This window comes from Bufo gargarizans, chromosome 5 (assembly GCF_014858855.1).
Source record: "Bufo gargarizans isolate SCDJY-AF-19 chromosome 5, ASM1485885v1, whole genome shotgun sequence".
Lineage (NCBI taxonomy): Eukaryota > Metazoa > Chordata > Amphibia > Anura > Bufonidae > Bufo > Bufo gargarizans.
In genome coordinates, this window is record NC_058084.1 from 157,009,595 (window position 1) to 157,037,411 (window position 27,817).

General features: G+C 40.8%; 1 protein-coding gene across 1 annotated transcript in view; it reads right to left on the reverse strand.

The window, feature by feature from the left end:
* The window catches only part of LOC122938015 (cadherin-7), a 279,605-nt gene that overhangs the window by 24,841 nt on the left and 226,947 nt on the right, over positions 1–27,817 (reverse strand). Inside the window, exons 7-8 of the mRNA XM_044293272.1 lie at positions 27,463–27,599; positions 23,174–23,295 (exon numbers count right to left, since the gene is read on the reverse strand). Coding sequence (XP_044149207.1) covers positions 23,174–23,295; positions 27,463–27,599 — 259 coding nt within the window. The remainder of the gene's footprint in view (positions 1–23,173; positions 23,296–27,462; positions 27,600–27,817) is intronic.

Below are 27,817 nucleotides of genomic sequence, written 5' to 3' on the forward strand. Positions count from 1 at the left end.
CAAAAGTTTGGACACACCTTCTCATTCAAAGAGTTTTCTTTATTTTCATGACTATGAAAATTGTAGATTCACACTGAAGGCATCAAAACTATGAATTAACACATGTGGAATTATATACATAACAAAAAATTGTGAAACAACTGAAAATATGTCATATTCTAGGTTCTTCAAAGTAGCCACCTTTTGCTTTGATTACTGCTTTGCACACTCTTGGCATTCTCTTGATGAGCTTCAAGAGGTAGTCACCTGAAATGGTTTTCACTTCACAGTTGTGCCCTGTCAGGTTTAATAAGTGGGATTTCTTGCCTTATAAATGGGGTTGGGACCATTAGTTGAGTTGTGGAGAAGTCAGGTGGATACACAGCTGATAGTCCTACTGAATAGACTGTTAGAATTTGTATTATGGCAAGAAAAAAGCAGCAAAGTAAAGAAAAACGAGTGGCCATTATTACTTTAAGAAATGAAGGTCAGTCAGTCCGAAAAATTGGGAAAACTTTGAAAGTGTCCCCAAGTGCAGTCACAAAAACCATCAAGCGCTATAAAGAAACAGGCTCACATGCAGACCGCCCCAGAAAAAGGAAGACCAAGAGTCACCTCTGCTGCGGAGAATAAGTTCATCCGAGTCACCAGCCTCAGAAATCGCAGGTTAACAGCAGCTCAGATTAGAGACAAGGTCAATGCCACACAGAGTTCTAGCAGCAGACACATCTCTAGAACAACTGTTAAGAGGAGACTGTGTGAATCAGGCCTTCATGGTAGAATATCTGCTAGGAAACCACTGCTAAGGACAGGCAACAAGCAGAAGAGACTTGTTTGGGCTAAAGAACACAAAGGAATGGACATTAGACCAGTAGAAATCTGTGCTTTGGTCTGATGAGTCCAAATTTGAGATCTTTGGTTCCAACCACCGTGTCTTTGTGCGACGCAGAAAAGGTGAACAGATGGACTCTACATGCCTGGTTCCCACCGTGAAGCATGGAGGAGGAGGTGTGATGGTGTGGGGGTACTTTGCTGGTGACACTGTTGGGGATTTATTCAAAATTGAAGGCATACTGAACCAGCATGGCTACCACAGCATCTTGCAGCGGCATGCTATTCCATCCGGTTTGCGTTTAGTTGGACCATCATTTATTTTTCAACAGGACAATGACCCCAAACACACCTCCAGGCTGTGTAAGGGCTATTTGACCATGAAGGAGAGTGATGGGGTTCGGCTTCAGCCGAACTTCACAAAAAAGTTCGAGATATCTTGACCCCGAACACGAACCCCATTGAAGTCAATGGGGACCTGAACTTTTGAGCACTAAAATGGCTTTAAAAAAGTCATGGAAAGGGCTAGAGAGCTGCAAATGGCAACAAAATGTGGTTAAGAGCATGGCAAGAGCTCTGCAAACAAATGTGGATAGTAAAATTACTTAAAATAACATAAAATACGTAAAAATATATTTTTTTAAAATCTTGATCTAACAGGGTGTGGCGGTGTAGGTGGAAGCAGCAGTGCAGGCGGAGGAGGTAGCCAACACTATTTCTTTTTTAGTTTTTTTTATTTAAATTTGGGTAGACCCCAAAACATTGGGAAATATAACCTGTGATATCCCCCTCCAGCCGTGCTAAAACAAACATTTAAACAATACACTGGCTGCAGGGCAGACCAGCACCTCCAAGGCGTAATGGGAAAGCTCAGGCTATGTGCCCAATTTGGAGACCTAGAAGTTAAAGGGGGCAGACCCATCAGTCAGTATGTGTAGGCGTGTGCATATCTTCTCTATCAACTTTCGATGTTCTTTTCTGCGATGACCATGTTGATCACGGTCAGTGGAGAATCAGAGTTCCACGCCGGAGAGGGAGCGTTAGAAAGGGATACCACATCCAAGGGAGGTCAATGTATGAAATTAAATGTGATCGAACGGAAAAGTGGGACAAATTATTGAAGAAGAAGCTTCCAAGAAAAGGAGGGGGCGCGCGGCAATTACCCACTCCCGACTCGGGGAGGTAGTGACGATAAATAACAATACAGGACTCCTAAAATGCCCTGTTATTGGAATAATTAATACAAAATTATAGGAAATGTCACTGAGGTATTTTGGATTTGGAAACGTTAGACAGGAGAGGCCCTGTTGCCGCTTTGTTTACTAGATATCTTCTCTATCAAATTTCGATGTTCTTTTCTGCGCCTACCATGTTGATCACGGTTAGCAGCGAATCAGGATTCCACGCTGGAGAGGGAGCGTTAGAAAGGGATACCACATCCAAAGGAAGTCAATGGCTGAAGTGTAATCGAGCGGAAATGTGGGACAAGTTGTTAAAGCAGAAGGATCGAATGAAAGGAGGTGGCGCGCGTCAATTAAAGACAAATTTTAGAAATTTAAGTCCCTGTCACCTATGCAGAGCAGGGGTTTTTCATTGGCAAAAATGGGTTCATGTCACCCACCAATGGAACAGACGATTTTTTGAAATTTATGACCCTGTGACCTATGCAGAGCAGGGGTTTATTCACAGCAAAAATGGTAAAATGTCACCCAATAATGTAACAGACCATTTTGCACCCTGCTCCTTCTTTCGCTGTGCTGGTACCTCTGTGAGACCACGCCTCTTCCTCCAAACTGCACACGTCACTCGCATGACCTTAATTCCATGTGGGGGTCTAGTATCTCATCATCCTCCACATCATTTTCCACCCACTCTTTATCCCTGCCCTCCTTGTTGGTCTGCATACTGCAGAAATCCACAGCAGTTGGCACCTGTGTTTTGTCATCATCAGAGACGTGCTGTGGTGGTCTTCCAATGTCCTCATCCTGAAACATAAGTGGTTGGGCATCAGTGCACTCAATCTCTTCCACTTCTGGTGCAGGGCTATGAGGATGGTCCACGGAAACCCTGTCAGCAGAGTCATCAAAAAGCATAAGAGACTGCTGCATGACTTGAGGCTCAGACTGCTTGCCTGATTTGCCAGGGGGTGAGTTGAAAGACAGATGGCCATGGGCTGTAGGTGCCAACTCTGATCTTTCAGCAGGGGACTGGGTGGGAAACAATGCGAAGGAACTGTAGGCACTGTCAGCACCCCCCCAATCTACTATAGTCTGTACTTGTTCTGGCCTCACCTGATTCATCCTGTCCTAAATGCAGTGTAGGCCGTAAATGTACTTTCTAGCGCAAAAGATGAGCATTTGTCACCCAACAATGTAACAGACTCATTAGTGAAATGTATTTCCTTGTCCACTAGGTAGAGCAGGGGTATATCACAGCCAAAAATTGGTGAATTTCACCCGACAATGTAACAGACAAATTAGTGAAATTTATTTCCTTGTCCACTAGGTAGAACAGGGGTATATCAAAGCCAAAAATTGCTCAATTTCACCCGACAATGTAACAGACAAATTAGTGCAATGTTTTTCCCTGTCTACTAGGTACCCTGGACAGCAATGAGGTATATGTCTGCAGACATAGAACCAAAAAGAATGCCTCAATATACAAGCTATAGGTTTGGGCAAGGGATTAAAAAACATATAAACCTACAATGTTGTTAAAGAATAAACAACAAAAAGAATGCCTAAAGTATTCCAAAAATATAGTTTAATTATAATAGACATATTGTGACTTATAAAATATTAGAAATAACAGAATAGAGAACCAGCAGAAAGGCGGATGCCGCAATCCACTGGCCTATGCGGCTGTCACCCACCAAAAGATGGAGGACATGTCAGGTATACAGATGGTGTATATCAAGGTGATTCCGCATAAAGCAGCACAAATAATGCTGCTACTGCTGAGTGTAAGACATGCGGTCATCACCCTGATACATGACCATCAGGGCTCAACTCAAGGTTCAGTCAAGGGGAGATTGAACAAAGGCTATAATCTAGCAATAGAGGGAGAGGTTAGACCCTCAAAATATGACAATTCACAAAACCGTATAATAAGGGGTATGGAAGAGCCCAGCAAATAACTAGAAATCAAAATCAAAGAATACCACAAGACATGATGGGGGTTGAAAGCAGCAGGCACAGGTCAGGATAGGCACCTCGACGCACGTTTCGCCTGAGATTCGTCGAATATAGTAACTTTTAGAATTACATTGCCAATTTTTGGTGTAAAAAAAGTAGAATATAACGAATATTTAAATTTGCAAATATTCACCGAATATTCTACTAAATATTTGGGAAATATCGCAAATTCAAATATGACCCCTGCCGCTCATCACAAATTCTCAGTATCTGCTCCTATTCTGTATATATAGTCACTGCACAGTATCACTTCTTCCGTCTTGTGTACTGGGTGTAATTCTCAGTATCTGCTCTTATTCTGTATATATAGACAATGCATTAGGTTTTAGCATGTTTTCACTAAATGTGACCACAAATTTTACCATTTGCTGTGCAAAGTATAAAATTAAAGGTTAGAACTTAAAGGAGCTTTCTTATCTCAGACTAGGATAAGCAAAGTCAGATGGGTGCATGTACCGCCTCTGCTACCGACACCAAGCTCCAGAATGGGCCAGAATTGTGGCCACCCTCTATACACTGCTATGGGAGTTCGAAAAATAACTGAGCTCTGGCTAGGCTATTTCTGGCAGTCCCATACTGGGGAATTCACTACTATGGGACTTTCAAAAATAACCAAGAGCGCCTGCTCAGTTATTTTTGGAACTCCCATAGCAATGAATGGAGAGAACACGTGCATGCATGGTGCACTCCCCTTCACTATGGAGATTTGTGGGAGAGTGTGGGTCATGGATGCTGGACCCCATCTAAGGCCCCATGCACACGGCCGTGTTTCACGGCCGTGTGCGGGCCGTGGAACCGTGGCCTGGATCCCTCCTGAGAGCAGGAGCGCACGGCGTCACTGGTTGCTATGACGCCGTGCGCTCCCTGCTGCCGGCACAGTACAGTAATACACTGGTATAGATCATACCAGTGTATTACTGTATTGCGGCGGCAGCAAGGAGCGCACGGCGTCATAGCAACCAGTGACGCCGTGCGCTCCTGCTCTCAGGAGGGATCCAGGCCGCGGTTCCACGGCCCGCACACGGCCGTGAAACACGGCCGTGTGCATGGGGCCTAATTTTGATGGCCTATCCTAGCGATACACCATCAAAATTGAATATAAGACAACTCACCTGTCCACAGTCCCACTGTTCCTGCAACACTGCCCCATTTTTTTTGCCACATAACTGCTAGCTTGACCTGAAGCCGCTGGCATTTAGACAGCAACACAAGAAATAGGGGACTGCGGACAGGTGGACACAGGTTACCACCATTGTACCTGCATTTAACTACTGGGATGTTGCAATAAATGTATTCTATTTTTTATTATTATTTTTTTTGAGTAGAGTGGATTCTCCTTTTCCTCCTTGGACTGTATATGACATATATATGGCATGATTGTACAGCATGAGGATCTATCTTGAGGAGTGTTGATAGTTGGCATGAAAAATGATGTGAAGCTATCCATTGAATTGAATGGGTCAGTGTTTAGTCTGGATGCCGTCCATTCTCTAAACTCGGGCAGCAGGGGGTCAGACCAGCCTTAGAGTAGTCAGTAAGATACACCTCTAGCTCATATAATGACACTATTGATTGTTGGTAAGATGTTCATGTTCCTAAGCTCTGATAAGTAACTAAATTAGTTTTCTCCTTCGGTGCTAAATATTTGTCTAAAATCTGTCATATTTGATGTTAATCCTATGTGTAATGCTATCAAACAGAAAGTGTGAAGACTTGTATTAAACACTTGCCTACATGCCGGTGTATACAGTCATGTGAAAAAATTAGGACACCCTTTGAAAGCATGTGGTTTTTTGTAACATTTTTAATAAAAGGTTATTTCATCTCCGTTTCAACAATACAGAGAGATTAAAGTAATCCAACTAAACAAAGAAAACTGAAGAAAAGTCTTTTCAAGATCTTCTGTAAATGTCATTCTACAAAAATGCCTATTCTAACTGAGGAAAAAGATAGGACACCCTCACATGTATTCCCTCTTAAATTGGCTCAGATCTCACACAGGTATATCACACCAGGTGCACATAATTAGTAGATCGTTACTCTGCATGTTGAATGAGGCTTGCCCTATTTAAACCTCAGACATTTAGTTTGGTGTGCTCCTGACTGTTGAAGTGAGAGTGAGCACCATGGTGAGAGCAAAAGAGCTGTCAGAGGACTTCAGAAAAAAGATTGTAGCAGCCTATGAGTCTGGGAAGGGATTTAAAAAGATCTCAAAAGATTTTGAAATCAGCCATTCCACTGTCCGGAAGATAGTCTACAAGTGGAGGGCTTTCAAAACAACTGCCAACATGCCCAGGACTGGTCGCCCCAGCAAGTTCACCCCAAGAGCAGACCGCAAGATGCTAAAAGAGGTCTCCAAAAACCCTAAAGTGTCATCTCGAGAACTACAGCAGGCTCTGGCTACTGTTGATGTAGAAGTACATGCCTCTACAATCAGAAAGAGACTGTACAAGTTTAACTTGCATGGGAGGTGTGCAAGGAGGAAACCTTTGCTTTCCAAGAGAAACATCGAGGCCAGACTGACATTTGCCAGAGATAAAGTTGACAAAGACCAGGACTTCTGGAATAATGTTCTTTGGACAGATGAGTCCAAAATTGAATTATTTGGACACAACAGCAGAGGACATGTTTGGCGTAAACCAAACACAGCATTCCAAGAAAAGAACCTCATACCAACTGTGAAGCATGGAGGTGGAAGTGTCATGGTTTGGGGCTGCTTTGCTGCAGCAGGACCTGGTCAGCTCACCATCATAGAATCCACGATGAATTCTACTGTGTATCAGAAGGTGCTTGAAGAACATGTGAGACCATCAGTTAGAAAATTAAAGCTGAAGCGGAACTGGACCATGCAACATGACAATGACCCAAAACATACTAGTAAATCAACCAAAGATTGGCTGAAAAAGAAGAAATGGAGAGTCCTGGAATGGCCAAGTCAAAGTCCAGATTTGAATCCCATTGAGATGCTGTGGGGTGACTTGAAAAGGGCTGTACGTGCAAGAAACCCCTCAAACATCTCACAGCTGAAAAAGTTCTGCATTGAGGAGTGGGGTAAAATTTCCTCAGACCGATGTCGAAGACTGGTAGATGGCTACAAGAACCGTCTCACTGCAGTTATTTCAGCCAAAGGAGGTAACACTCGCTATTAGGGGCAAGGGTGTCCTATCTTTTTCCTCAGTTAGAATAGGCATTTTTGTAGAATGACATTTACAGAAGATCTTGAAAAGACTTTTCTTCAGTTTTCTTTGTTTAGTTGGATTACTTTAATCTCTCTGTATTGTTGAAACGGAGATGAAATAACCTTTTATTAAAAATGTTACAAAAAACCACATGCTTTCAAAGGGTGTCCTAATTTTTTCACATGACTGTACCTAAAGACTAATTTTTTTTTTTTTTTATGGACAAGGAGTTTTGAATGATAAATGAGCACATACAGCATACAGTTGTACAGCAACCTTCCTTTTATCACATATCAATGAAATGAGAGCAGAGAGCTCTGGACCTTTAGAACTGCACAGAGATTTCTGTTTCTGTAAATCTGACACAAGTCTAAGATTGAATTGTGTGGCATTTTACTTACTTATTCCAGATTTCCAGTAACAGAAAGCTGTGAACCATTCAGTAAAGCTTTGTTTAAAATATGTTTAACCCCATAAGGACCCATGACAAACATGTACATCATATTTGGCCGCAACTTAACGACCAGTGACGTACATGTACTGCATGTTTGATCGGGCGGGAGCAGGAGCTGTGCCCGCCATATCAGTGGCAGGGGTCCGGCAGTCACTGATAGCCGGACCCCTGCTATATGCGCCAGCATCGGTGAAAACACAGATACCTGCGCATTAACCCTCTCACTGCCGCGGTCAGTGCTGACCAAGGCACGTGCGATATATGGGGAGGGAAGGAGCTGCCATTGGGTCCCCATGCTGCTTTGACGGGGACCCGATGGCAGGGAAGGCAGCCCAATGCCTTCCTGAAGCATTGCGGCTGCCCTCCGTGACAGCCTGTGAGATCCAGCCCCCTGGATCTCACAGGCAGGAAAGCTGTAAGTGTATTACAGTCTGTAATACACTTACAGCCAATGCATTACTATACAGAAGTATTGTAATGCAATGTAAATGGGATCAGACCCCTAAATGTAAAAGTCACAGAGTGAGACAAAAAATAAAGTGAAAAAAGAAGTTAAAAAAATAAAGTTTTACAAAAAAAATTAAGTTTCAAGTTAAAAAAGCGTGATTTTCACAAAATAAAGTAATACATATTATGTTTACATTTGTACCAATTGTACCAATCAAACCATCATCTCATCCCGCAAAAAATAAATAAAAAATTAGACCCTATTTAAGACAATCGCATAAAAAAAATAATAATAATATGGCTCTCAGAATACGGAGAGACTAAAACATGATATTTTTGCTTTGAAAATGCTGTTATTGTGTAAAACTTAAATAAATTTAAAAGTCTATATATTTGGTATTGCCACATCAGTAAGAACCTGATGTATAAAAATATTACATGACCTAACCACTCAGGTGAACACCGGAAAAAATAAATAAATAATAATAACTGTGTTATAGAAGTGTCACAAAAAGTGTAATACCAGGAGATCAAAAAGTCATATGCACCCTAAAATAGTACCAATCAAACCGTCAACTCACACCGAAAAAAATGTGTCCCTACATAAGACAGTCGCCCAAAAAATAAAAATAAACTATGGCTTTCAGAATATGGAGCCACAAAAAAATATATTTTTTCAAAAATATCTTTTGCTCCTGCTCCTCGACAGCTTGATCAGTGACAAGAGACAATGCGTGCTCCGAAACGAAGACATAAGGTACGATGTCACTGAAGGCGCCCTGTCTGCGACTGACCAGTTTGGAGTTCGTACAGGTAGTCATTAACTGCATGTTTCTGCTGGATAAGCCTATCAAGCATATACAAGTTAGTGCTCCAGCGTGTCAGGCAGTCACAAATCAGACGTCTGACGGGCAAGTGGTGTCACCGCTGAACCTCAGCAAGGCAAGCCATGGCCGTGTAAGATCTTCTAAAATGGCCAGAGATTTTCCTGGCCTGCCGAAAGACTCCTAGACCCCGGGGTATTTTGCAACGGATCGCTGCATGACTAAGTTCAGGATGTGTGCCATGTCATTTTGCCCTTTTTCAGCGCGCTCAGCAGATTGGCACCGTTGTCGCACACCACTTTACCAACTGTCAAATTGAGCAGGGTTAGCCACTGATCGGCCTGTGACTGCAGAGCTGAAAGGAGTGCAGGACCGGTGTGGCTCTTGGCTTCCAGGCACATCATGGCAGCGGCTCACCTGGCACGTTGAATAGTTTCTGAGGAGCTTGGGGGTGCAGCTGAAGAGTCAGTAGCAGTGGAAAAGGAGGAGTCAGCTGATGAGGAGCTAGAGGATGGAGTAGGAGGAGGAGAAAAAGTGGCAGTCCTGCATGCAATCCATGGCGGTAACACCAAATCCACACGGGTGCCAAGAGTTACATGCTTTATGGCCGTCAGAAGGTTCACCCAGTGGGCAGTAAAAGTTATGTACCTTACCTGCCAGTGTTTGCTAGAGCACGTGTCTGTGGTCACATGTATCTTGGCACCGACACTCTGTGCCAGAGATATATTAACTTGCCGCTGAACGTGGCCATATAGTTCAGGGATTCCCTTCTGGGAGAAATATTTCCCTCCGGGGACTTTCCATTGCGGTGTGCCAATGGCCCACATTTTCTAAAGGCCTCTGTGCACTGAGAGTTCTGCCTGCTTCTCCTCCCTATCTGCTGCTCCATCTCTCCCTCTGAACTCCCCTCCTTTTCCTCTATTGTGGGCAACCACGTGATGTCCATTGACATGTCATCATTGTCACCTACACCACCACTGACATTAGAAATCTCGGAGTAGGCAGCAACAGCAGGGACCACCCTCCTTGGTCTGATCTGTGTACTGTCGTCATATCCCTGGGTAGTGGCCATTGCTACCTACTCTTCCTCATCCTATGCCAAGAATGGCTGTGCATCAGTAAGGTCTGGGAATGGATTGGAAAATAATTCCTCTGCCTCGATTGGAGGGCCTATGGTGGTGGTGTCTTTGGGGGTGCACATAGCAGAGAGTGAGGAGGGTGTAGATAACGGGGATGAGGAGGGTGCAGAAGCGGAAGGCTGAGTGATCCACTCAACCAACTCTGGTGCACCCTTTGAAGTTATTGCACGTGCCTTCTCCAACTTCCCGCTTAGGCAGCGGTTTGGTGCACCTGCCCCACCCCTACCAACCCTGCCTAAAGGTCTGCCTCTTCCTTTGCCTGTCATTTTCTAAATGACCCTCTGACGAAGTCCATAGAGAAGAGCAGTATTTGTGGAAGAAGGTATATCGCAGCACTTAATCAGTATTTGGTGGAAACAGGTATATAGAACTCCTCAATCAGTATTTGGCCGAAACAGGTAGATAGCACCCCTGAATCAGGATTTTGTGGAAGAAGGTATATGGCAACCCTCAATCAGTATTTGGCAGAAACAGGTGTATAGCACCCCTCAATCCGTATTTGGTGGAAGAAGGTATATGGCACCCTTCAATAAGCATTTGGCGGAAACAGGTATATAGCACCCCTCAATCAGTATTTGGCAGAAGTAGCTATATGGCAGCCCTCAATCAGTATTTTGTGGAAGCAGGTGTAGCGCAGCCCTCAATCAGTATTTGGTGGAAGAAGGTATATAGCAATAGCACCCCTGAATCAGTATTTTGTGGAAGAAGGTATACAGCACCCCTCAATCAGTATTTGGTGGAAACTGGTATATGGCACCCCTCAATCAGTATTTTGTCGAAGCAGGTGTATCGCAGCCCTCAATCAGAATTTGGTGGAATAAGGTATATAGCAATAGCATCCCTAGATCAGTATTTAGTGAAAGAAGGTATATGGCACTTCTCAGTCAGTATTTGGCGGAAATAGGTATATAGCACCCCTCAATCAGTATTTGGCAGAAATAGATATCTAGCACCCTTCAATCAGTATTTGGCAGAAACAGGAATATAGCATCCCTCAATCAGTATTTTGTTTTTAGCAGGTGCATCACAGCCCTCAATCAGTATTTGGTGGAAGAAGGTATATAGCAATAGCCACCCTCAATCAGTATTTTAGGTATATAGCACCCCTCAATTAGTATTTGGCGGAAACAGGTATATAGCACCCCTCAATCAGTATTTGGAGGAAACAGGTACATATCACCCCTCAATCAGTATTTTGTAGAAGCAGGTGTATCGTAGCCCTCAATTAATATTTGGTGGGAGACGGTATATAGCAATAGCACCCCTCAATCAGTATTTTTGTGGAAGAAGGTATATAGCACCCCTCAATCAGTATTTGAAGGAAACAGGTAGATAGCACCCTCAATCAGTATTTGGCGTAAACATGTATATAGCAGCCCTCAATCAGGATTTTGTGAAAGAAAGTATATAGCCCCCCTTAATCCATATTTGGCAGAAACAGGTACAAACCGGATTCCAAAAAAGTTGAGACACTAAACAAATTGTGAATAAAAACTGAATGCAATGATGTGGAGATGGCAAATGTCAATATTTTATTTGTAATAGAACGTAGATGACAGATCAAACGTTTAATCCGAGTAAATGTATCATTTTAAAGGAAAAATACGTTGATTCAAATTTTCACGGTGTCAACAAATCCCAAAAAGTTGGGACAAGTAGCAATAAGAGGCTGGAAAAAGTAAATTTGAGCATAACGAAGAGCTGGAAGACCAATTAACACTAATTAGGTCAATTGGCAACATGATTGGGTATAAAAAGAGCTTCTCAGAGTGGCAGTGTCTCTCAGAAGCCAAGATGGGTAGAGGATCACCAATTCCCACAATGTTGCGCAGAAAGATAGTGGAGCAATATCAGAAAGGTGTTACCCAGCGAAAAATTGCAAAGACTTTGCATCTATCATCATCAACTGTGCATAACATCATCCGAAGATTCAGAGAATCTGGAACAATCTCTGTGCGTAAGGGTCAAGGCCGTAAAACCATACTGGATGCCCGTGATCTCCGGGCCCTTAAACGACACTGCACCACAAACAGGAATGCTACTGTAAAGGAAATCACAGAATGGGCTCAGGAATACTTCCAGAAACCATTGTCAGTGAACACAATCCACCGTGCCATCCGCCGTTGCCAGCTGAAACTCTACAGTGCAAAGAAGAAGCCATTTCTAAGCAAGATCCACAAGCTCAGGCGTTTTCACTGGGCCAGGGATCATTTAAAATGGAGTGTGGCAAAATGGAAGACTGTTCTGTGGTCAGACGAGTCACGATTCAAAGTTCTTTTTGGAAATCTGGGACGCCATGTCATCCGGACCAAAGAGGACAAGGACAACCCAAGTTGTTATCAACGCTCAGTTCAGAAGCCTGCATCTCTGATGGTATGGGGTTGCATGAGTGCGTGTGGCATGGGCAGCTTGCATGTCTGGAAAGGCACCATCAATGCAGAAAAATATATTCAGGTTCTAGAACAACATATGCTCCCATCCAGACGTCATCTCTTTCAGGGAAGACCCTGCATTTTTCAACAAGATAATGCCAGACCACATTCTGCATCAATCACAACATCATGGCTGCGTAGGAGAAGGATCCGGGTACTGAAATGGCCAGTCTGCAGTCCAGATCTTTCACCTATAGAGAACATTTGGCGCATCATAAAGAGGAAGGTGCAACAAAGAAGGCCCAAGACGATTGAACAGTTAGAGGCCTGTATTAGACAAGAATGGGAGAGCATTCCTATTTCTAAACTTGAGAAACTGGTCTCCTCGGTCCCCAGACGTCTGTTGAGTGTTGTAAGAAGAAAGGGAGATGCCACACAGTGGTGAATATGGCCTTGTCCCAACTTTTTGGGGATTTTGACACCATGAAATTCTGATTCAACATATTTTTCCCTTAAAATGGTACATTTTCTCAGTTTAAACTTTTGTTCCGTGATTTATGTTCTATTCTGAATAAAATATTAGAAGTTGGCACCTCCACATCATTGCATTCAGTTTTTATTCACGATTTGTATAGTGTCCCAACTTTTTGGGAATCCGGTTTGTATATGGCACCCCTCAATAAGTATTTTGTGGAAGCATGTGTATCGCAGCCCTCATTTAGTATTTGGTGGAAGAAGGTATATATCAACAGCACCCCTCAATCAGTGTTTAGTGGAAGAAGGTATATGGCACCCCATAATCAATGTTTGGTGAAAACGGGTATATAGCACCCCTCAATCAGTATTTGGTGGAAACAGGTATATAGCACCCCTCAATCAATATTTGTCGAAAACAGGTATATGGTACCCCTCGATCAGTATTTTGTAGAAGCAGGTATATTGTAGCCCTCAATTAGTATTTGGTGGAAGAAGTTATATAGCAATAGCACCCCTCAATCATTATTTAGTGGACGAAGTTATGTGGCACCCCTCAATCAGTATTTGGCGGAAACAGGTATATAGCACGCCTCATTCACTATTTGGCGGAAGCAGGTATATGGCACCCCTCAATCAGTATTTTGTGAAAGCAGGTATATGGCACCCCTCAATCAGTATTTGGGGGAAACAGGTATATAGTACCCCTCAATCAGTATTTTGCAGAAACAGTTATATGGCACCCCTCAATCAGTATTTTGTGGAAGCAGGTGTATTGCAGCCCTTAATCAGTATTTGGTGGAAGAAGGTATATAGCAATAGCACCCCATAATCAGTGTTTTGTGGAATAATGTATATGGCACTCCTCAATCAGTATCTGGAGGAAACAGGTACATAGCACCCCTCAATCAGTATTTTGTGGAAGCAGGTGTATCGTAGCCCTCAATTAATATTTGGTGGAAGAAGGTATATAGCAATAGCACCCCTCAATCAGTATTTTTGTGGAAGAAGGTATATAGCACTTCTCAATCAGTATTTGGGGGAAACAGGTATACAGCACCCTCAATCAGTATTTGGCGTAAACATGTATATAGCAGCCCTTAATCAGGATTTTTTGAAAGAAAGTATGTAGCCCCCCTTAATCCATATTTGGTTGAAACAGGTATATGGCACCCCTCAATCAGTATTTTTGTGGAAGAAGGTATATAGCACCCCTCAATCAGTATTTGAAGGAAACAGGTAGATAGCACCCTCAATCAGTATTTGGCGTAAACATGTATATAGCAGCCCTCAATCAGGATTTTGTGAAAGAAAGTATATAGCCCCCCTTAATCCATATTTGGCAGAAACAGGTACAAACCGGATTCCAAAAAAGTTGAGACACTAAACAAATTGTGAATAAAAACTGAATGCAATGATGTGGAGATGGCAAATGTCAATATTTTATTTGTAATAGAACGTAGTTTACAGATGAAACGTTTAATCCGAGTAAATGTATCATTTTAAAGAAAAAATGTGTTGATTAAAATTTTCACGGTGTCAACGAATCCCAAAAAAGTTGGGACAAGTAGCAATAAGATGCTGGAAAAAGTAAATTTGAGCATAACGAAGAGCTGGAAGACCAATTAACACTAATTAGGTCAATAGGCAACATGATTGGGTATAAAAAGAGCTTCTCAGAGTGGCAGTGTCTCTCAGAAGCCAAGATGGGTAGAGGATCACCAATTCCCACAATGTTGCGCAGAAAGATAGTGGAGCAATATCAGAAAGGTGTTACCCAGCGAAAAATTGCAAAGACTTTGCATCTATCATCATCAACTGTGCATAACATCATCCGAAGATTCAGAGAATCTGGAACAATCTCTGTGCGTAAGGGTCAAGGCCGTAAAACCATACTGGATGCCCGTGATCTCCGGGCCCTTAAACGACACTGCACCACAAACAGGAATGCTACTGTAAAGGAAATCACAGAATGGGCTCAGGAATACTTCCAGAAACCATTGTCAGTGAACACAATCCACCGTGCCATCCGCTGTTGCCAGCTGAAACTCTACAGTGCAAAGAAGAAGCCACAAACTCAGGCGTTTTCACTGGGCCAGGGATCATTTAAAATGGAGTGTGGCAAAATGGAAGACTGTTCTGTGGTCAGACGAGTCATGATTCAAAGTTCTTTTTGGAAATCTAGGACACCATGTCATCCGGACCAAAGAGGACAAGGACAACCCAAGTTGTTATCAACGCTCAGTTCAGAAGCCTGCATCTCTGATGGTATGGGGTTGCATGAGTGCGTGTGGCATGGGCAGCTTGCATGTCTGGAAAGGCACCATCAATGCAGAAAAATATATTCAGGTTCTAGAACAACATATGCTCCCATCCAGACGTCATCTCTTTCAGGGAAGACCCTGCATTTTTCAACAAGATAATGCCAGACCACATTCTGCATCAATTACAACATCATGGCTGCGTAGGAGAAGGATCCGGGTACTGAAATGGCCAGTCTGCAGTCCAGATCTTTCACCTATAGAGAACATTTAGCGCATCATAAAGAGGAAGGTGCAACAAAGAAGGCCCAAGACGATTGAACAGTTAGAGGCCTGTATTAATCAAGAATGGGAGAGCATTCCTATTTCTAAACTTGAGAAACTGGTCTCATCGGTCCCCAGATGTCTGTTGAGTGTTGTAAGAAGAAGGGGAGATGCCACACAGTGGTGAAAATGGCCTTGTCCCAACTTTTTTGGGATTTGTTGACACCATGAAATTTTGATTCAACATATTTTTCCCTTAAAATTGTACATTTTCTCAGTTTAAACTTTTGTTCCGTGATTTATGTTCTATTCTGAATAAAATATTAGAAGTTGGCACCTCCACATCATTGCATTCAGTTTTTATTCACGATTTGTACTGTATAGTGTCCCAACTTTTTGGGAATCCGGTTTGTATATGGCACCCCTCAATAAGTATTTTGTGGAAGCATGTGTATCGCAGCCCTCATTTAGTATTTGGTGGAAGAAGGTATATATCAACAGCACCCCTCAATCAGTGTTTAGTGGAAGAAGGTATATGGCACCCCATAATCAATGTTTGGTGAAAACGGATATATAGCACCCCTCAATCAGTATTTGGTGGAAACAGGTATATAGCACCCCTCAATCAATATTGTCGAAAACAGGTATATGGTACCCCTCGATCAGTATTTTGTAGAAGCAGGTATATTGTAGCCCTCAATTAGTATTTGGTGGAAGAAGTTATATAGCAATAGCACCCCTCAATCATTATTTAGTGGACGAAGTTATGTGGCACCCCTCAATCAGTATTTGGCGGAAACAGGTATATAGCACGCCTCATTCACTATTTGGCGGAAGCAGGTATATGGCACCCCTCAATCAGTATTTTGTGAAAGCAGGTATATGGCACCCCTCAATCAGTATTTGGGGGAAACAGGTATATAGTACCCCTCAATCAGTATTTTGCAGAAACAGTTATATGGCACCCCTCAATCAGTATTTTGTGGAAGCAGGTGTATTGCAGCCCTTAATCAGTATTTGGTGGAAGAAGGTATATAGCAATAGCACCCCATAATCAGTGTTTTGTGGAATAATGTATATGGCACTCCTCAATCAGTATCTGGAGGAAACAGGTACATAGCACCCCTCAATCAGTATTTTGTGGAAGCAGGTGTATCGTAGCCCTCAATTAATATTTGGTGGAAGAAGGTATATAGCAATAGCACCCCTCAATCAGTATTTTTGTGGAAGAAGGTATATAGCACTTCTCAATCAGTATTTGGGGGAAACAGGTATACAGCACCCTCAATCAGTATTTGGCGTAAACATGTATATAGCAGCCCTTAATCAGGATTTTTTGAAAGAAAGTATGTAGCCCCCCTTAATCCATATTTGGTTGAAACAGGTATATGGCACCCCTCAATCAGTATTTTTGTGGAAGAAGGTATATAGCACCCCTCAATCAGTATTTGAAGGAAACAGGTAGATAGCACCCTCAATCAGTATTTGGCGTAAACATGTATATAGCAGCCCTCAATCAGGATTTTGTGAAAGAAAGTATATAGCCCCCCTTAATCCATATTTGGCAGAAACAGGTACAAACCGGATTCCAAAAAAGTTGAGACACTAAACAAATTGTGAATAAAAACTGAATGCAATGATGTGGAGATGGCAAATGTCAATATTTTATTTGTAATAGAACGTAGTTTACAGATGAAACGTTTAATCCGAGTAAATGTATCATTTTAAAGAAAAAATGTGTTGATTAAAATTTTCACGGTGTCAACGAATCCCAAAAAAGTTGGGACAAGTAGCAATAAGATGCTGGAAAAAGTAAATTTGAGCATAACGAAGAGCTGGAAGACCAATTAACACTAATTAGGTCAATAGGCAACATGATTGGGTATAAAAAGAGCTTCTCAGAGTGGCAGTGTCTCTCAGAAGCCAAGATGGGTAGAGGATCACCAATTCCCACAATGTTGCGCAGAAAGATAGTGGAGCAATATCAGAAAGGTGTTACCCAGCGAAAAATTGCAAAGACTTTGCATCTATCATCATCAACTGTGCATAACATCATCCGAAGATTCAGAGAATCTGGAACAATCTCTGTGCGTAAGGGTCAAGGCCGTAAAACCATACTGGATGCCCGTGATCTCCGGGCCCTTAAACGACACTGCACCACAAACAGGAATGCTACTGTAAAGGAAATCACAGAATGGGCTCAGGAATACTTCCAGAAACCATTGTCAGTGAACACAATCCACCGTGCCATCCGCTGTTGCCAGCTGAAACTCTACAGTGCAAAGAAGAAGCCACAAACTCAGGCGTTTTCACTGGGCCAGGGATCATTTAAAATGGAGTGTGGCAAAATGGAAGACTGTTCTGTGGTCAGACGAGTCATGATTCAAAGTTCTTTTTGGAAATCTAGGACACCATGTCATCCGGACCAAAGAGGACAAGGACAACCCAAGTTGTTATCAACGCTCAGTTCAGAAGCCTGCATCTCTGATGGTATGGGGTTGCATGAGTGCGTGTGGCATGGGCAGCTTGCATGTCTGGAAAGGCACCATCAATGCAGAAAAATATATTCAGGTTCTAGAACAACATATGCTCCCATCCAGACGTCATCTCTTTCAGGGAAGACCCTGCATTTTTCAACAAGATAATGCCAGACCACATTCTGCATCAATTACAACATCATGGCTGCGTAGGAGAAGGATCCGGGTACTGAAATGGCCAGTCTGCAGTCCAGATCTTTCACCTATAGAGAACATTTAGCGCATCATAAAGAGGAAGGTGCAACAAAGAAGGCCCAAGACGATTGAACAGTTAGAGGCCTGTATTAATCAAGAATGGGAGAGCATTCCTATTTCTAAACTTGAGAAACTGGTCTCATCGGTCCCCAGATGTCTGTTGAGTGTTGTAAGAAGAAGGGGAGATGCCACACAGTGGTGAAAATGGCCTTGTCCCAACTTTTTTGGGATTTGTTGACACCATGAAATTTTGATTCAACATATTTTTCCCTTAAAATTGTACATTTTCTCAGTTTAAACTTTTGTTCCGTGATTTATGTTCTATTCTGAATAAAATATTAGAAGTTGGCACCTCCACATCATTGCATTCAGTTTTTATTCACGATTTGTACTGTATAGTGTCCCAACTTTTTGGGAATCCGGTTTGTATATGGCACCCCTCAATAAGTATTTTGTGGAAGCATGTGTATCGCAGCCCTCATTTAGTATTTGGTGGAAGAAGGTATATATCAACAGCACCCCTCAATCAGTGTTTAGTGGAAGAAGGTATATGGCACCCCATAATCAATGTTTGGTGAAAACGGGTATATAGCACCCCTCAATCAGTATTTGGTGGAAACAGGTATATAGCACCCCTCAATCAATATTTGTCGAAAACAGGTATATGGTACCCCTCGATCAGTATTTTGTAGAAGCAGGTATATTGTAGCCCTCAATTAGTATTTGGTGGAAGAAGTTATATAGCAATAGCACCCCTCAATCATTATTTAGTGGACGAAGTTATGTGGCACCCCTCAATCAGTATTTGGCGGAAACAGGTATATAGCACGCCTCATTCACTATTTGGCGGAAGCAGGTATATGGCACCCCTCAATCAGTATTTTGTGAAAGCAGGTATATGGCACCCCTCAATCAGTATTTGGGGGAAACAGGTATATAGTACCCCTCAATCAGTATTTTGCAGAAACAGTTATATGGCACCCCTCAATCAGTATTTTGTGGAAGCAGGTGTATTGCAGCCCTTAATCAGTATTTGGTGGAAGAAGGTATATAGCAATAGCACCCCATAATCAGTGTTTTGTGGAATAATGTATATGGCACTCCTCAATCAGTATCTGGAGGAAACAGGTACATAGCACCCCTCAATCAGTATTTTGTGGAAGCAGGTGTATCGTAGCCCTCAATTAATATTTGGTGGAAGAAGGTATATAGCAATAGCACCCCTCAATCAGTATTTTTGTGGAAGAAGGTATATAGCACTTCTCAATCAGTATTTGGGGGAAACAGGTATACAGCACCCTCAATCAGTATTTGGCGTAAACATGTATATAGCAGCCCTTAATCAGGATTTTTTGAAAGAAAGTATGTAGCCCCCCTTAATCCATATTTGGTTGAAACAGGTATATGGCACCCCTCAATCAGTATTTTGTGGAAGCAGGTGTATCGCAGCCCTCATTCAGTATTTGGTGGAAGAAGGTATAAAGCAACAGCACTCCTCAATCAGTGTTTAGTGGAAGAAGGTATATGGCACCCCATAATCTGTATTTGGTGGAAACAGGTACATAGCACTAGTGTTGAGCGCGAATATTCGAATTGCAAATTATTTTCTCGAATATCGCAATTGCGAGATTTCGCGAATATTTAGAATATAGTGCTATATATTCGCGAAATCGAATATTCGTTTTTTTTTGTTGTTTTTTTTTTTAATGCTCCAGTCAGTGCCCGTTGCCTCTTCTGCCGACTTCCGTGCTCATGGAGCGTCCGCATCACCATGGGAACGTCTCCATATACTAGAATGTACTGTCGGATTTAAGAATTACGTTGAAATCGCAATTCGATTATTTCAAGTTATAATAATCGAATTGTGATTTCAACTTAACACTGCTATAATCCATATTCGTTAATTCTAGCCTAATATGGAATATAGCAGTGCTAAGTTGAAATCGCAATTCGATTATTATAACTTGAAATAATCAAATTGCGATTTCAACGTAATTCTCAAATCCGACAGTACATTCTAGTATAGGGAGACGTTCCCATGGTGATGGGGACGCTCCATGAGCATGGAATATAGCATTACTAAGTTGAAATCGCAATGCGATTACTTCGAGTTATATTAATCGCATTGCGATTTCAACTTGGACCTGGTTTACTATGGTTGGCTTCAATGGCTTGGCAGAATTAGCGAATATGACGAATGTATTTGTCATATTCCACAAAACGAATATACAAATGTATTTGTCATATTCCACAAAACGAAGATATTCTCCATCTTCGTTTTAGCTACCTATTTATCAACTTCGCGAATTCTAGCAATCATATAGGAAAGTTGACTATAGAGACAGCTAAGTTTAATTCGCTATGCGATTATATTACTTAGCTTTTTTTTAAAAAATAAATAGAATAATTATAATACCTGATAATAATCGCATAGCGAATTAAACTTAGCTGTCTCTATAGTCAACTTTCCTATATGATTGCTAGAATTCGCGAAGTTGATGAATAGGTAGCTAAAACGAAGATGGAGAATATCTTCGTTTTGTGGAATATGACGAATACATTCATATATTCGTTTGTGGAATATGACGAATACATTCGTCATATTTGCTAATTCTACCAAGCCATTGAAGCCAACCATAGTAAACCAGGTCCAAGTTGAAATCGCAATGCGATTAATATAACTCAAAGTAATCACATGGCGATTTCAACTTAGCACTGCTATATTCCATATTAGGCTAGAATTAACGAATATGGAATATAGCACCAACCATAGTAAACCAGGTCCAAGTTGAAATCGCAATTCGATTAATTCAAGTTATAATAATCGAATTGCGATTTCAACTTTATACGCATATTCTTAATATTGCTATAACTTTGTCTTTTAGAATATTCGTAATATCGCTCTAACTTTGTCTTTTAGAATATGATGAATATTCTAAAAGACGAAGTTATAGCAATATTAAGAATATGCGTAAAATACACATATAGACTGTAATTTAGCTAATATACTGCTATAGTAATTTTTTTAATAGTGTACATATTTTACAAAACTTAAGTTCAGAAGAGGCAAAAAAAATGAGAGAAAAAAAATGATTAAAGCACTATATTAGCTAAATTACAATCTATATGTGTATTTTACAAAATTTTGTAATATTGCTCTAAATTCGTCTTTTAGAATATTCGTCATATTCTAAAAGACGAAGTTAGAGCAATATTACAAAATTTCGTAAAATACCGTTGCCTTATACTATTAAAAGAAAAAAATCGCAATACGCGATTAATTAAATTGCATATTATTCGCGATAATTGGAAAAATTAAGAATATTCGATTTCGACGAATATAACACGAATATTCAATTGAATATTTGCGATATTTTGCGAAATATTGCGAAATCGAATATGGCACCTCCCGCTCATCACTACATAGCACCCCTCAATCAGTATTTGGTGGAAACTGGTATATAGCACCCCTCAATCAGTATTTGGTGGAAATAGGCATATGGTACCCCTCGATCAGTATTTTGTAGAAGCAGGTGTATTGTAGCCCTCAATTAGTATTTGGTGGAAGAAGTTATATATCAATAGCACCCCTCAATCATTATTTAGTGGACGAAGGTATGTGGCACCTCTCAATCAGTATTTGGCTATTTGGCGGAAACAGGTATATAGCACGCCTCATTTACTATTTGGCGCAAACAGGTATATGGCACCCCTCAATCAGTATTTTGTGAAAGCAAGTATATGGCAGCCCTCAATTAGCATTTGGCGGAAACAGGTATATAGTACCCCTCAATCAGTATTTGGCAGAAACAGGTATATGGCACCCCTCAATCAGTATTTTGTGGAAACAGGTGTATTGCAGCCCTCAATCAGTATTTGGTGGAAGAAGGTATATAGCAATAGCACCCCTCAATCAGTATTTTGTGGAATAATGTATATGGCACTCCTCAATCAGTATTTGGCAGAAACAGGTATATAGCACCCCTCAATCAGTATTTGGCAGAAACAGGTATATTGCACCCCCTAAATCAGTATTTTGTGGAAGCAGGTGTAGCGCAGCCCTCAATCAGCATTTGGTGGAAGAAGTTATATAGCAATAGCACCCCTCAATCAATATTTTATGGAAGAAGGTATATGGCACCCCTCAATCAGTATATGGCAGAAACAGGTATATAGCACCTCTCAATCAGTATTTGGCTTGAACTGGTATATAGCACCCCTCAATCTATGTTAGAAAGCATATTATAAGTATATCACACCCCTCTATATCACACCTATTTATAGCACACCTATACCAGTCCTTAAACAGACTTTTTTGGCCCTATTAGCTAGCGTTTGGTGACCCTAACTGTTCCTACTCCAAAATGCAACCTCTCCATACACTGGCAAACTGTTATAGGGTTGGGGGTGTGACCGTGTGCTAAAAATGTCTCAATTGGCCATCCTGTCCCACCTGATGGATGTGTCATGGGTCAAAGTTCGGAGCTATTCGGTTCGAATATCGCCATATGTTCACATTTTCGGCAAATCGCGAACGAGCAAAGTTTGCTGCAAAATGACCGCCGGGCGAACCACAAGGCCATCTCAAGTCATGATATCCCCTGCGTTGCCAGAGGATGTGCCTAATTTATGGCTAGGTGTTTCTTTTGACAGTCTGTACACCTAGACTGAAATCTATAGCAACTCCAAATTTCAGTTTTCTTTTGTGCCACAAAACTGTTGTAGATGAAATGTAGGGTAGTCAAGGGAACCATTAGCACCTAAGAGAGACATCAGTAGCAGCATCAACTGCCATGCTAGGGGTGCCAGGAGTCGGGCCTCCACTGACCTGATATGGATGACCTATCTTGAGAATGTCACAAATATTGGAAAACAGGACAACCCCTTTAAAGAAATCTAACAGCAGGTTTCTATACTACGTTAGTTCCTATTACTACAGTGTATAGTATTTAGTTTGTATAAAGTCAGTATATAAGGGTGTATATGCATGTGTCAAAGTCAGTGTATATGTCAATGAACTTACCTGTCCTGGAAGAGCATTCTCACAAACATTTGTCTCATATTCCATAGCAAATTCAGGTGCGTTATCATTGATATCCAGAATGCTTATGGCCACATAGCCTTTCCCGATTTGTGCAGGATTTTCTGTGCGAAATTACAAACACAGTTTATGATAACGTAATTAAATTATTATCCTATGACTAATATAAAAAATGAAAAAGAGAGATCAAATATTAAATGACAATCTCTTTCTAACAAAGTTAGAACCAGCCCTGTACCTCACATGGATCCAGAGTTCTCCTCATTCATTGCTGCGCTAGATTAATATCAATCTGAAAGCTCAAGAGGAGTGTCTTTTATGATGCCGGCCAGAAGTGGTGTCTCAACTCTCCCTATCACAGTTCAGGAGGCAGTTGAAGGATGAAACTGAGCATGTGCAGCCATCTCAGTGAGCAGGTCAAAGAAATAAGAAAAAAGCAAACAACAGGTGGCGCTATACAGATACATTTTATTGAATAACTCAGTGGCTATGCCAAATTTTTAATTAAATGCAATTACAAAAGTATTTAGATCCAGGTGCTGGTTTGAAAACTGTAGAATATTTTTTGTGGGAACAACCACTTTAATATAACATTTATGAGTCTATTGAATAGTTTTACTCAATGGAAATATCATCATGTTTCTTTCAAATAAGTTGAATTTAAAAATGCTGTGAATTTTTTAGTTTCCATTGAGAAAAGTACAAAAAGAATATATATTTTTTTATATCTGAAAAATCACAATATGTAATATAAATGAGTGCAGACTATATGCATGATCACAGCCTTGGCTAGGACATACACCTTACATTACAGTAATGATTGACGGTTGTTTCTGGATGACAGTGTCTTTAACAATCTGCACAGTCCTATGCATTTATCTCTACAGTTATATTTCTTATGTAGCCATTGCAATTACACTTGCGACCTGAAACTCTGAGAGCTATTATACAATATGTACCAGAGATCTGCAGAAAATAAAAAAAATCAGCCAGTACTTTATGTGTGCTTCCTCCAATTTCTTTGATTCCTAATGGTCTTTACAGCAATAACCTCTGATTTTAAAACAGCAAATTTCCATGTTTGAAGAAGTATATACCATATTATTCACGGTTAAAGATGCACCAGACCATAAGAGGCACCCACAATTAGAAGCATAAAAATAGATTTTTTTTTTCTATACAGTATATATCCTATGGGTGATACACAGTTGATATGGTAGAGACACAGTACCAATGCCCCATAACATTGCCAGTGTGCCCTGAGTATGCCAGCCACATTGCCCCATCATATTGACAGCCACAATGCCCCCTGACTTTGTCAGCCACAGTACCTCATATTAGCAGCCCTAATTTTCCCTGACTATACAAGTCTCAGTACCACCTGACAATGCCATTCACAGTGATTCTTCAATTTGCCAACCGCAGTGTCCCATCACATTGCCAGTCACAGTGCAACCATCACAATACCAGCCACAGTGCCTTGACTATGCTAGCCACAGTGCCTGATTAGTGCCTTATGCCACATTGGCATCCATAATGTCCTCTGATTATATCAGTCTCAATGCCCACTGGCTATGCCAGCAACAGTGCCTTATCACATTTCCAATCACAGTGCCCTCAGGCTATGCCAGCCACACAGTTTTATCACATTTAGCATCCATAATGCCCCCTGACTATGACATTCACAATACCTCATCACATTGCCAGCCACAGTGCCTCATATTAGCAGCCCTAATGCTCCCTGACTATGTCAGTCTCAGTACCACCTGACAATGCCAGGCACAGTGCTTCTTCACATTGCCAGCCAGTGCCCCATCATATTTCCAGTCACAGTGTAACTATCACATTACCAGCCACAGTGCCCCTTGACTATGCTAGCCACAGTGCCTGATTAGTGCTTAATGCCACATTAACATCCATAATGTCCTCTGACTATATCAGTCTCAGTGCCCACTGGCTATGCCAGCAACAGTGCCTTATCACATTTTCAATCACAGTGCCCCCTGGCTATGCCAGCCACAGAGTCATATCACATTTAGCATCCATAGTGCCCCCTGACTATGACAGCCACAATAACTCATCACATTGCCAGCCACAGTGCCCCATTACATTGCCAGCCACAATACCTCATTACATTACCAACCATAATGTCTCCTAATTATGACAGTCACAGTGTCTCATCACATTGCCAGCCACAATACCACCTGACTATGCCAGAAAGCACATTGACTTTTGCGCTAAATTCCTCTTTTGTTTCTATTATTCCTTGTTAAGCACATGCACTGGTGTCCTTACTCCACACTCTTCCCACCTTGCACATACATGTGTCTCACTACATGCACACATGCGCTGTACCCAATGGATGTACTTGTTGACAGTGGCTATTCATATATCATCATTATATTGTTCCATCACATGATAAGCTGTCCTATATATACATTTATGCTTAAGAATGAGTGTTACTTAATGTTTTGCTTTTCAATAGGTGTACTTGATATAAAATAGCAATACAAAAACATTGCATACAATATTATAACAAGCATAGAAAACAGAATTCATGTCATTCTTATCCCTTCCACCTTTTACTGTGACTGGGAGCACTGCTTTGGTAAGGTGGTGTAAGATATATTGCCTTGTCTCAGACTGCAGAAAAGCAGGATCACTTACACATAAAAAAACAAAACAAAATAAAAGCTACAAAAATAGCAAAAAAACAAATCAGTTGCCCACACATTTCCAGTGTACAAGCACTGTAAGGGGCATATGGAGGGGGACTATGTAATGATTAGAATAGAATACAGGAAGAGACTGATGTAAGTGTTGCAAGTGTGCTTGCTTATTATTTTTTACTTTATTTTTATACTATACTTTAAAGTACAAAAAAAATGGCAAACCAAATCCCTTGCCATTCTTATCCCTTCCACCTTTTACTTCTTATCCCTTCCACCTTTTACTGTGACTGGGAGGATTGCTTTGGTAAGGTGGTGTAAGATATATTGCCTTGTCTCAGACTGCAGAGAAGCAGGTTCACTTACACATTAAAAAAAAAAAAAAAAAAAAAAAGCTACAAAAATAGCAAAAAAAATAAATAAAAATCAGTTGCCCATACATTTCCAGTGTACAAACACTGTAATGGGGGAGATGGAGGATGACTATGTAATGATTAGAATAAGATACAGGAAGAGACCGATGTAAGTGTTGCAAGTGTGCTTGCTTATTTTTTTACTTTATTTTTATACTATACTTTAAAGTTCAAAAAAAAATGGCAAACCAAATCCCTTGAAAACCATAGTCCCGACAAGTGGACTAATTCCTTCCTAACCTTTAAATTAAAAGGCAATTGGATAAACCACTAAATCAATATTCTGAATGGTTCAAACCAGTAACCTTGTTTACTCCGTTTCTAAAGAAAAATGCCCAGTCATTTTTTTAAATGTATCAATACAATCCACCTTTACCAGTTCCAGTGGGAACATGTTTCAAATGTTTATAGATCTAACAGTAAAGTAACACCTTCACATTCTAAAATTCTTACGACTGCTTAATCGTTATTTTATTTTATTTTTCTTAGATGCAAGGGGCAATTCTTTATTTTATTATATGATATAGTATATTTACTATCGTGTTACAATACAGTATAAAGGAAAAACTAATTAACAGATTTTTCTGGCAGCCAAAAGCAATGAAAAGTTAAAATAACACCTTAAAAATCTGCTATTGTCTCAGGCTGTTCTATTTGAGTTCAGATGACTCTATAGCAGTTAAAAGTATCAGTAAAGGAATGAACAAGCGAAATTACACTTGTATATTACACTGGCATATTATTCCAGTTCGATCTTATGGACAGTTATACGTTGAAGAAAGCTATTTTGTTTGGAAGAAGCTATCAGGCACCTTAAGTAGGAGGCCGGTCATGTGCAAAAAAAAAAAAATACAGTTTGTTTCAACAACTTGGCTCAGACCTGTCATAAGGAAAATAAGATTTACACATCTGTTTTTGAACTCGGACCTTAGAAACTGAAATGAAGTGATTCTCACGGAGGCTTTGCAGAAGAAATGACACGCACTAGTTGTCATTTCCTATTACTGCACAACTCATAGTATAATTTGAGCCAGGTAATACCCTTTGTACTACAAGTTCAGCTAATATGCTGTGCTACGCGGGCTCTGCCACTTTCATCTAATACATTTACTGTAATAAACCAATAATAAACCTTTACAGGAAATTTCCAGCATATTTGAATAAATCAATAAATAACATTTTAACTTACGACTCTCGATTGCCAGAACTGTTATGTTGTGGACAGCGTTAGTCTCTCTGTCCAAAGGTTTAGCTATAGTGATGAGTCCGCTGTTGGCATCAATGTTAAAATATCTCTCCAGGTCTGTGTTACGATCAATTGAGTATCTATTTCGAGGCAAAACAACAAAAAGAAAATTGTCAATATTGAATTCAATGCATCACATTGTTAATGAATCAAACAACTGATATGATTTAAAGTGAAAATATTGTTTGGAGTGACTGTCTGCAATATATTATAAAATAGCTGAAAAACAGTTAAAAGTAACTGTTATTAGATTTTTTTATGGTTTTCAATAGCTTTTATGGTGTGACATCACACTGCA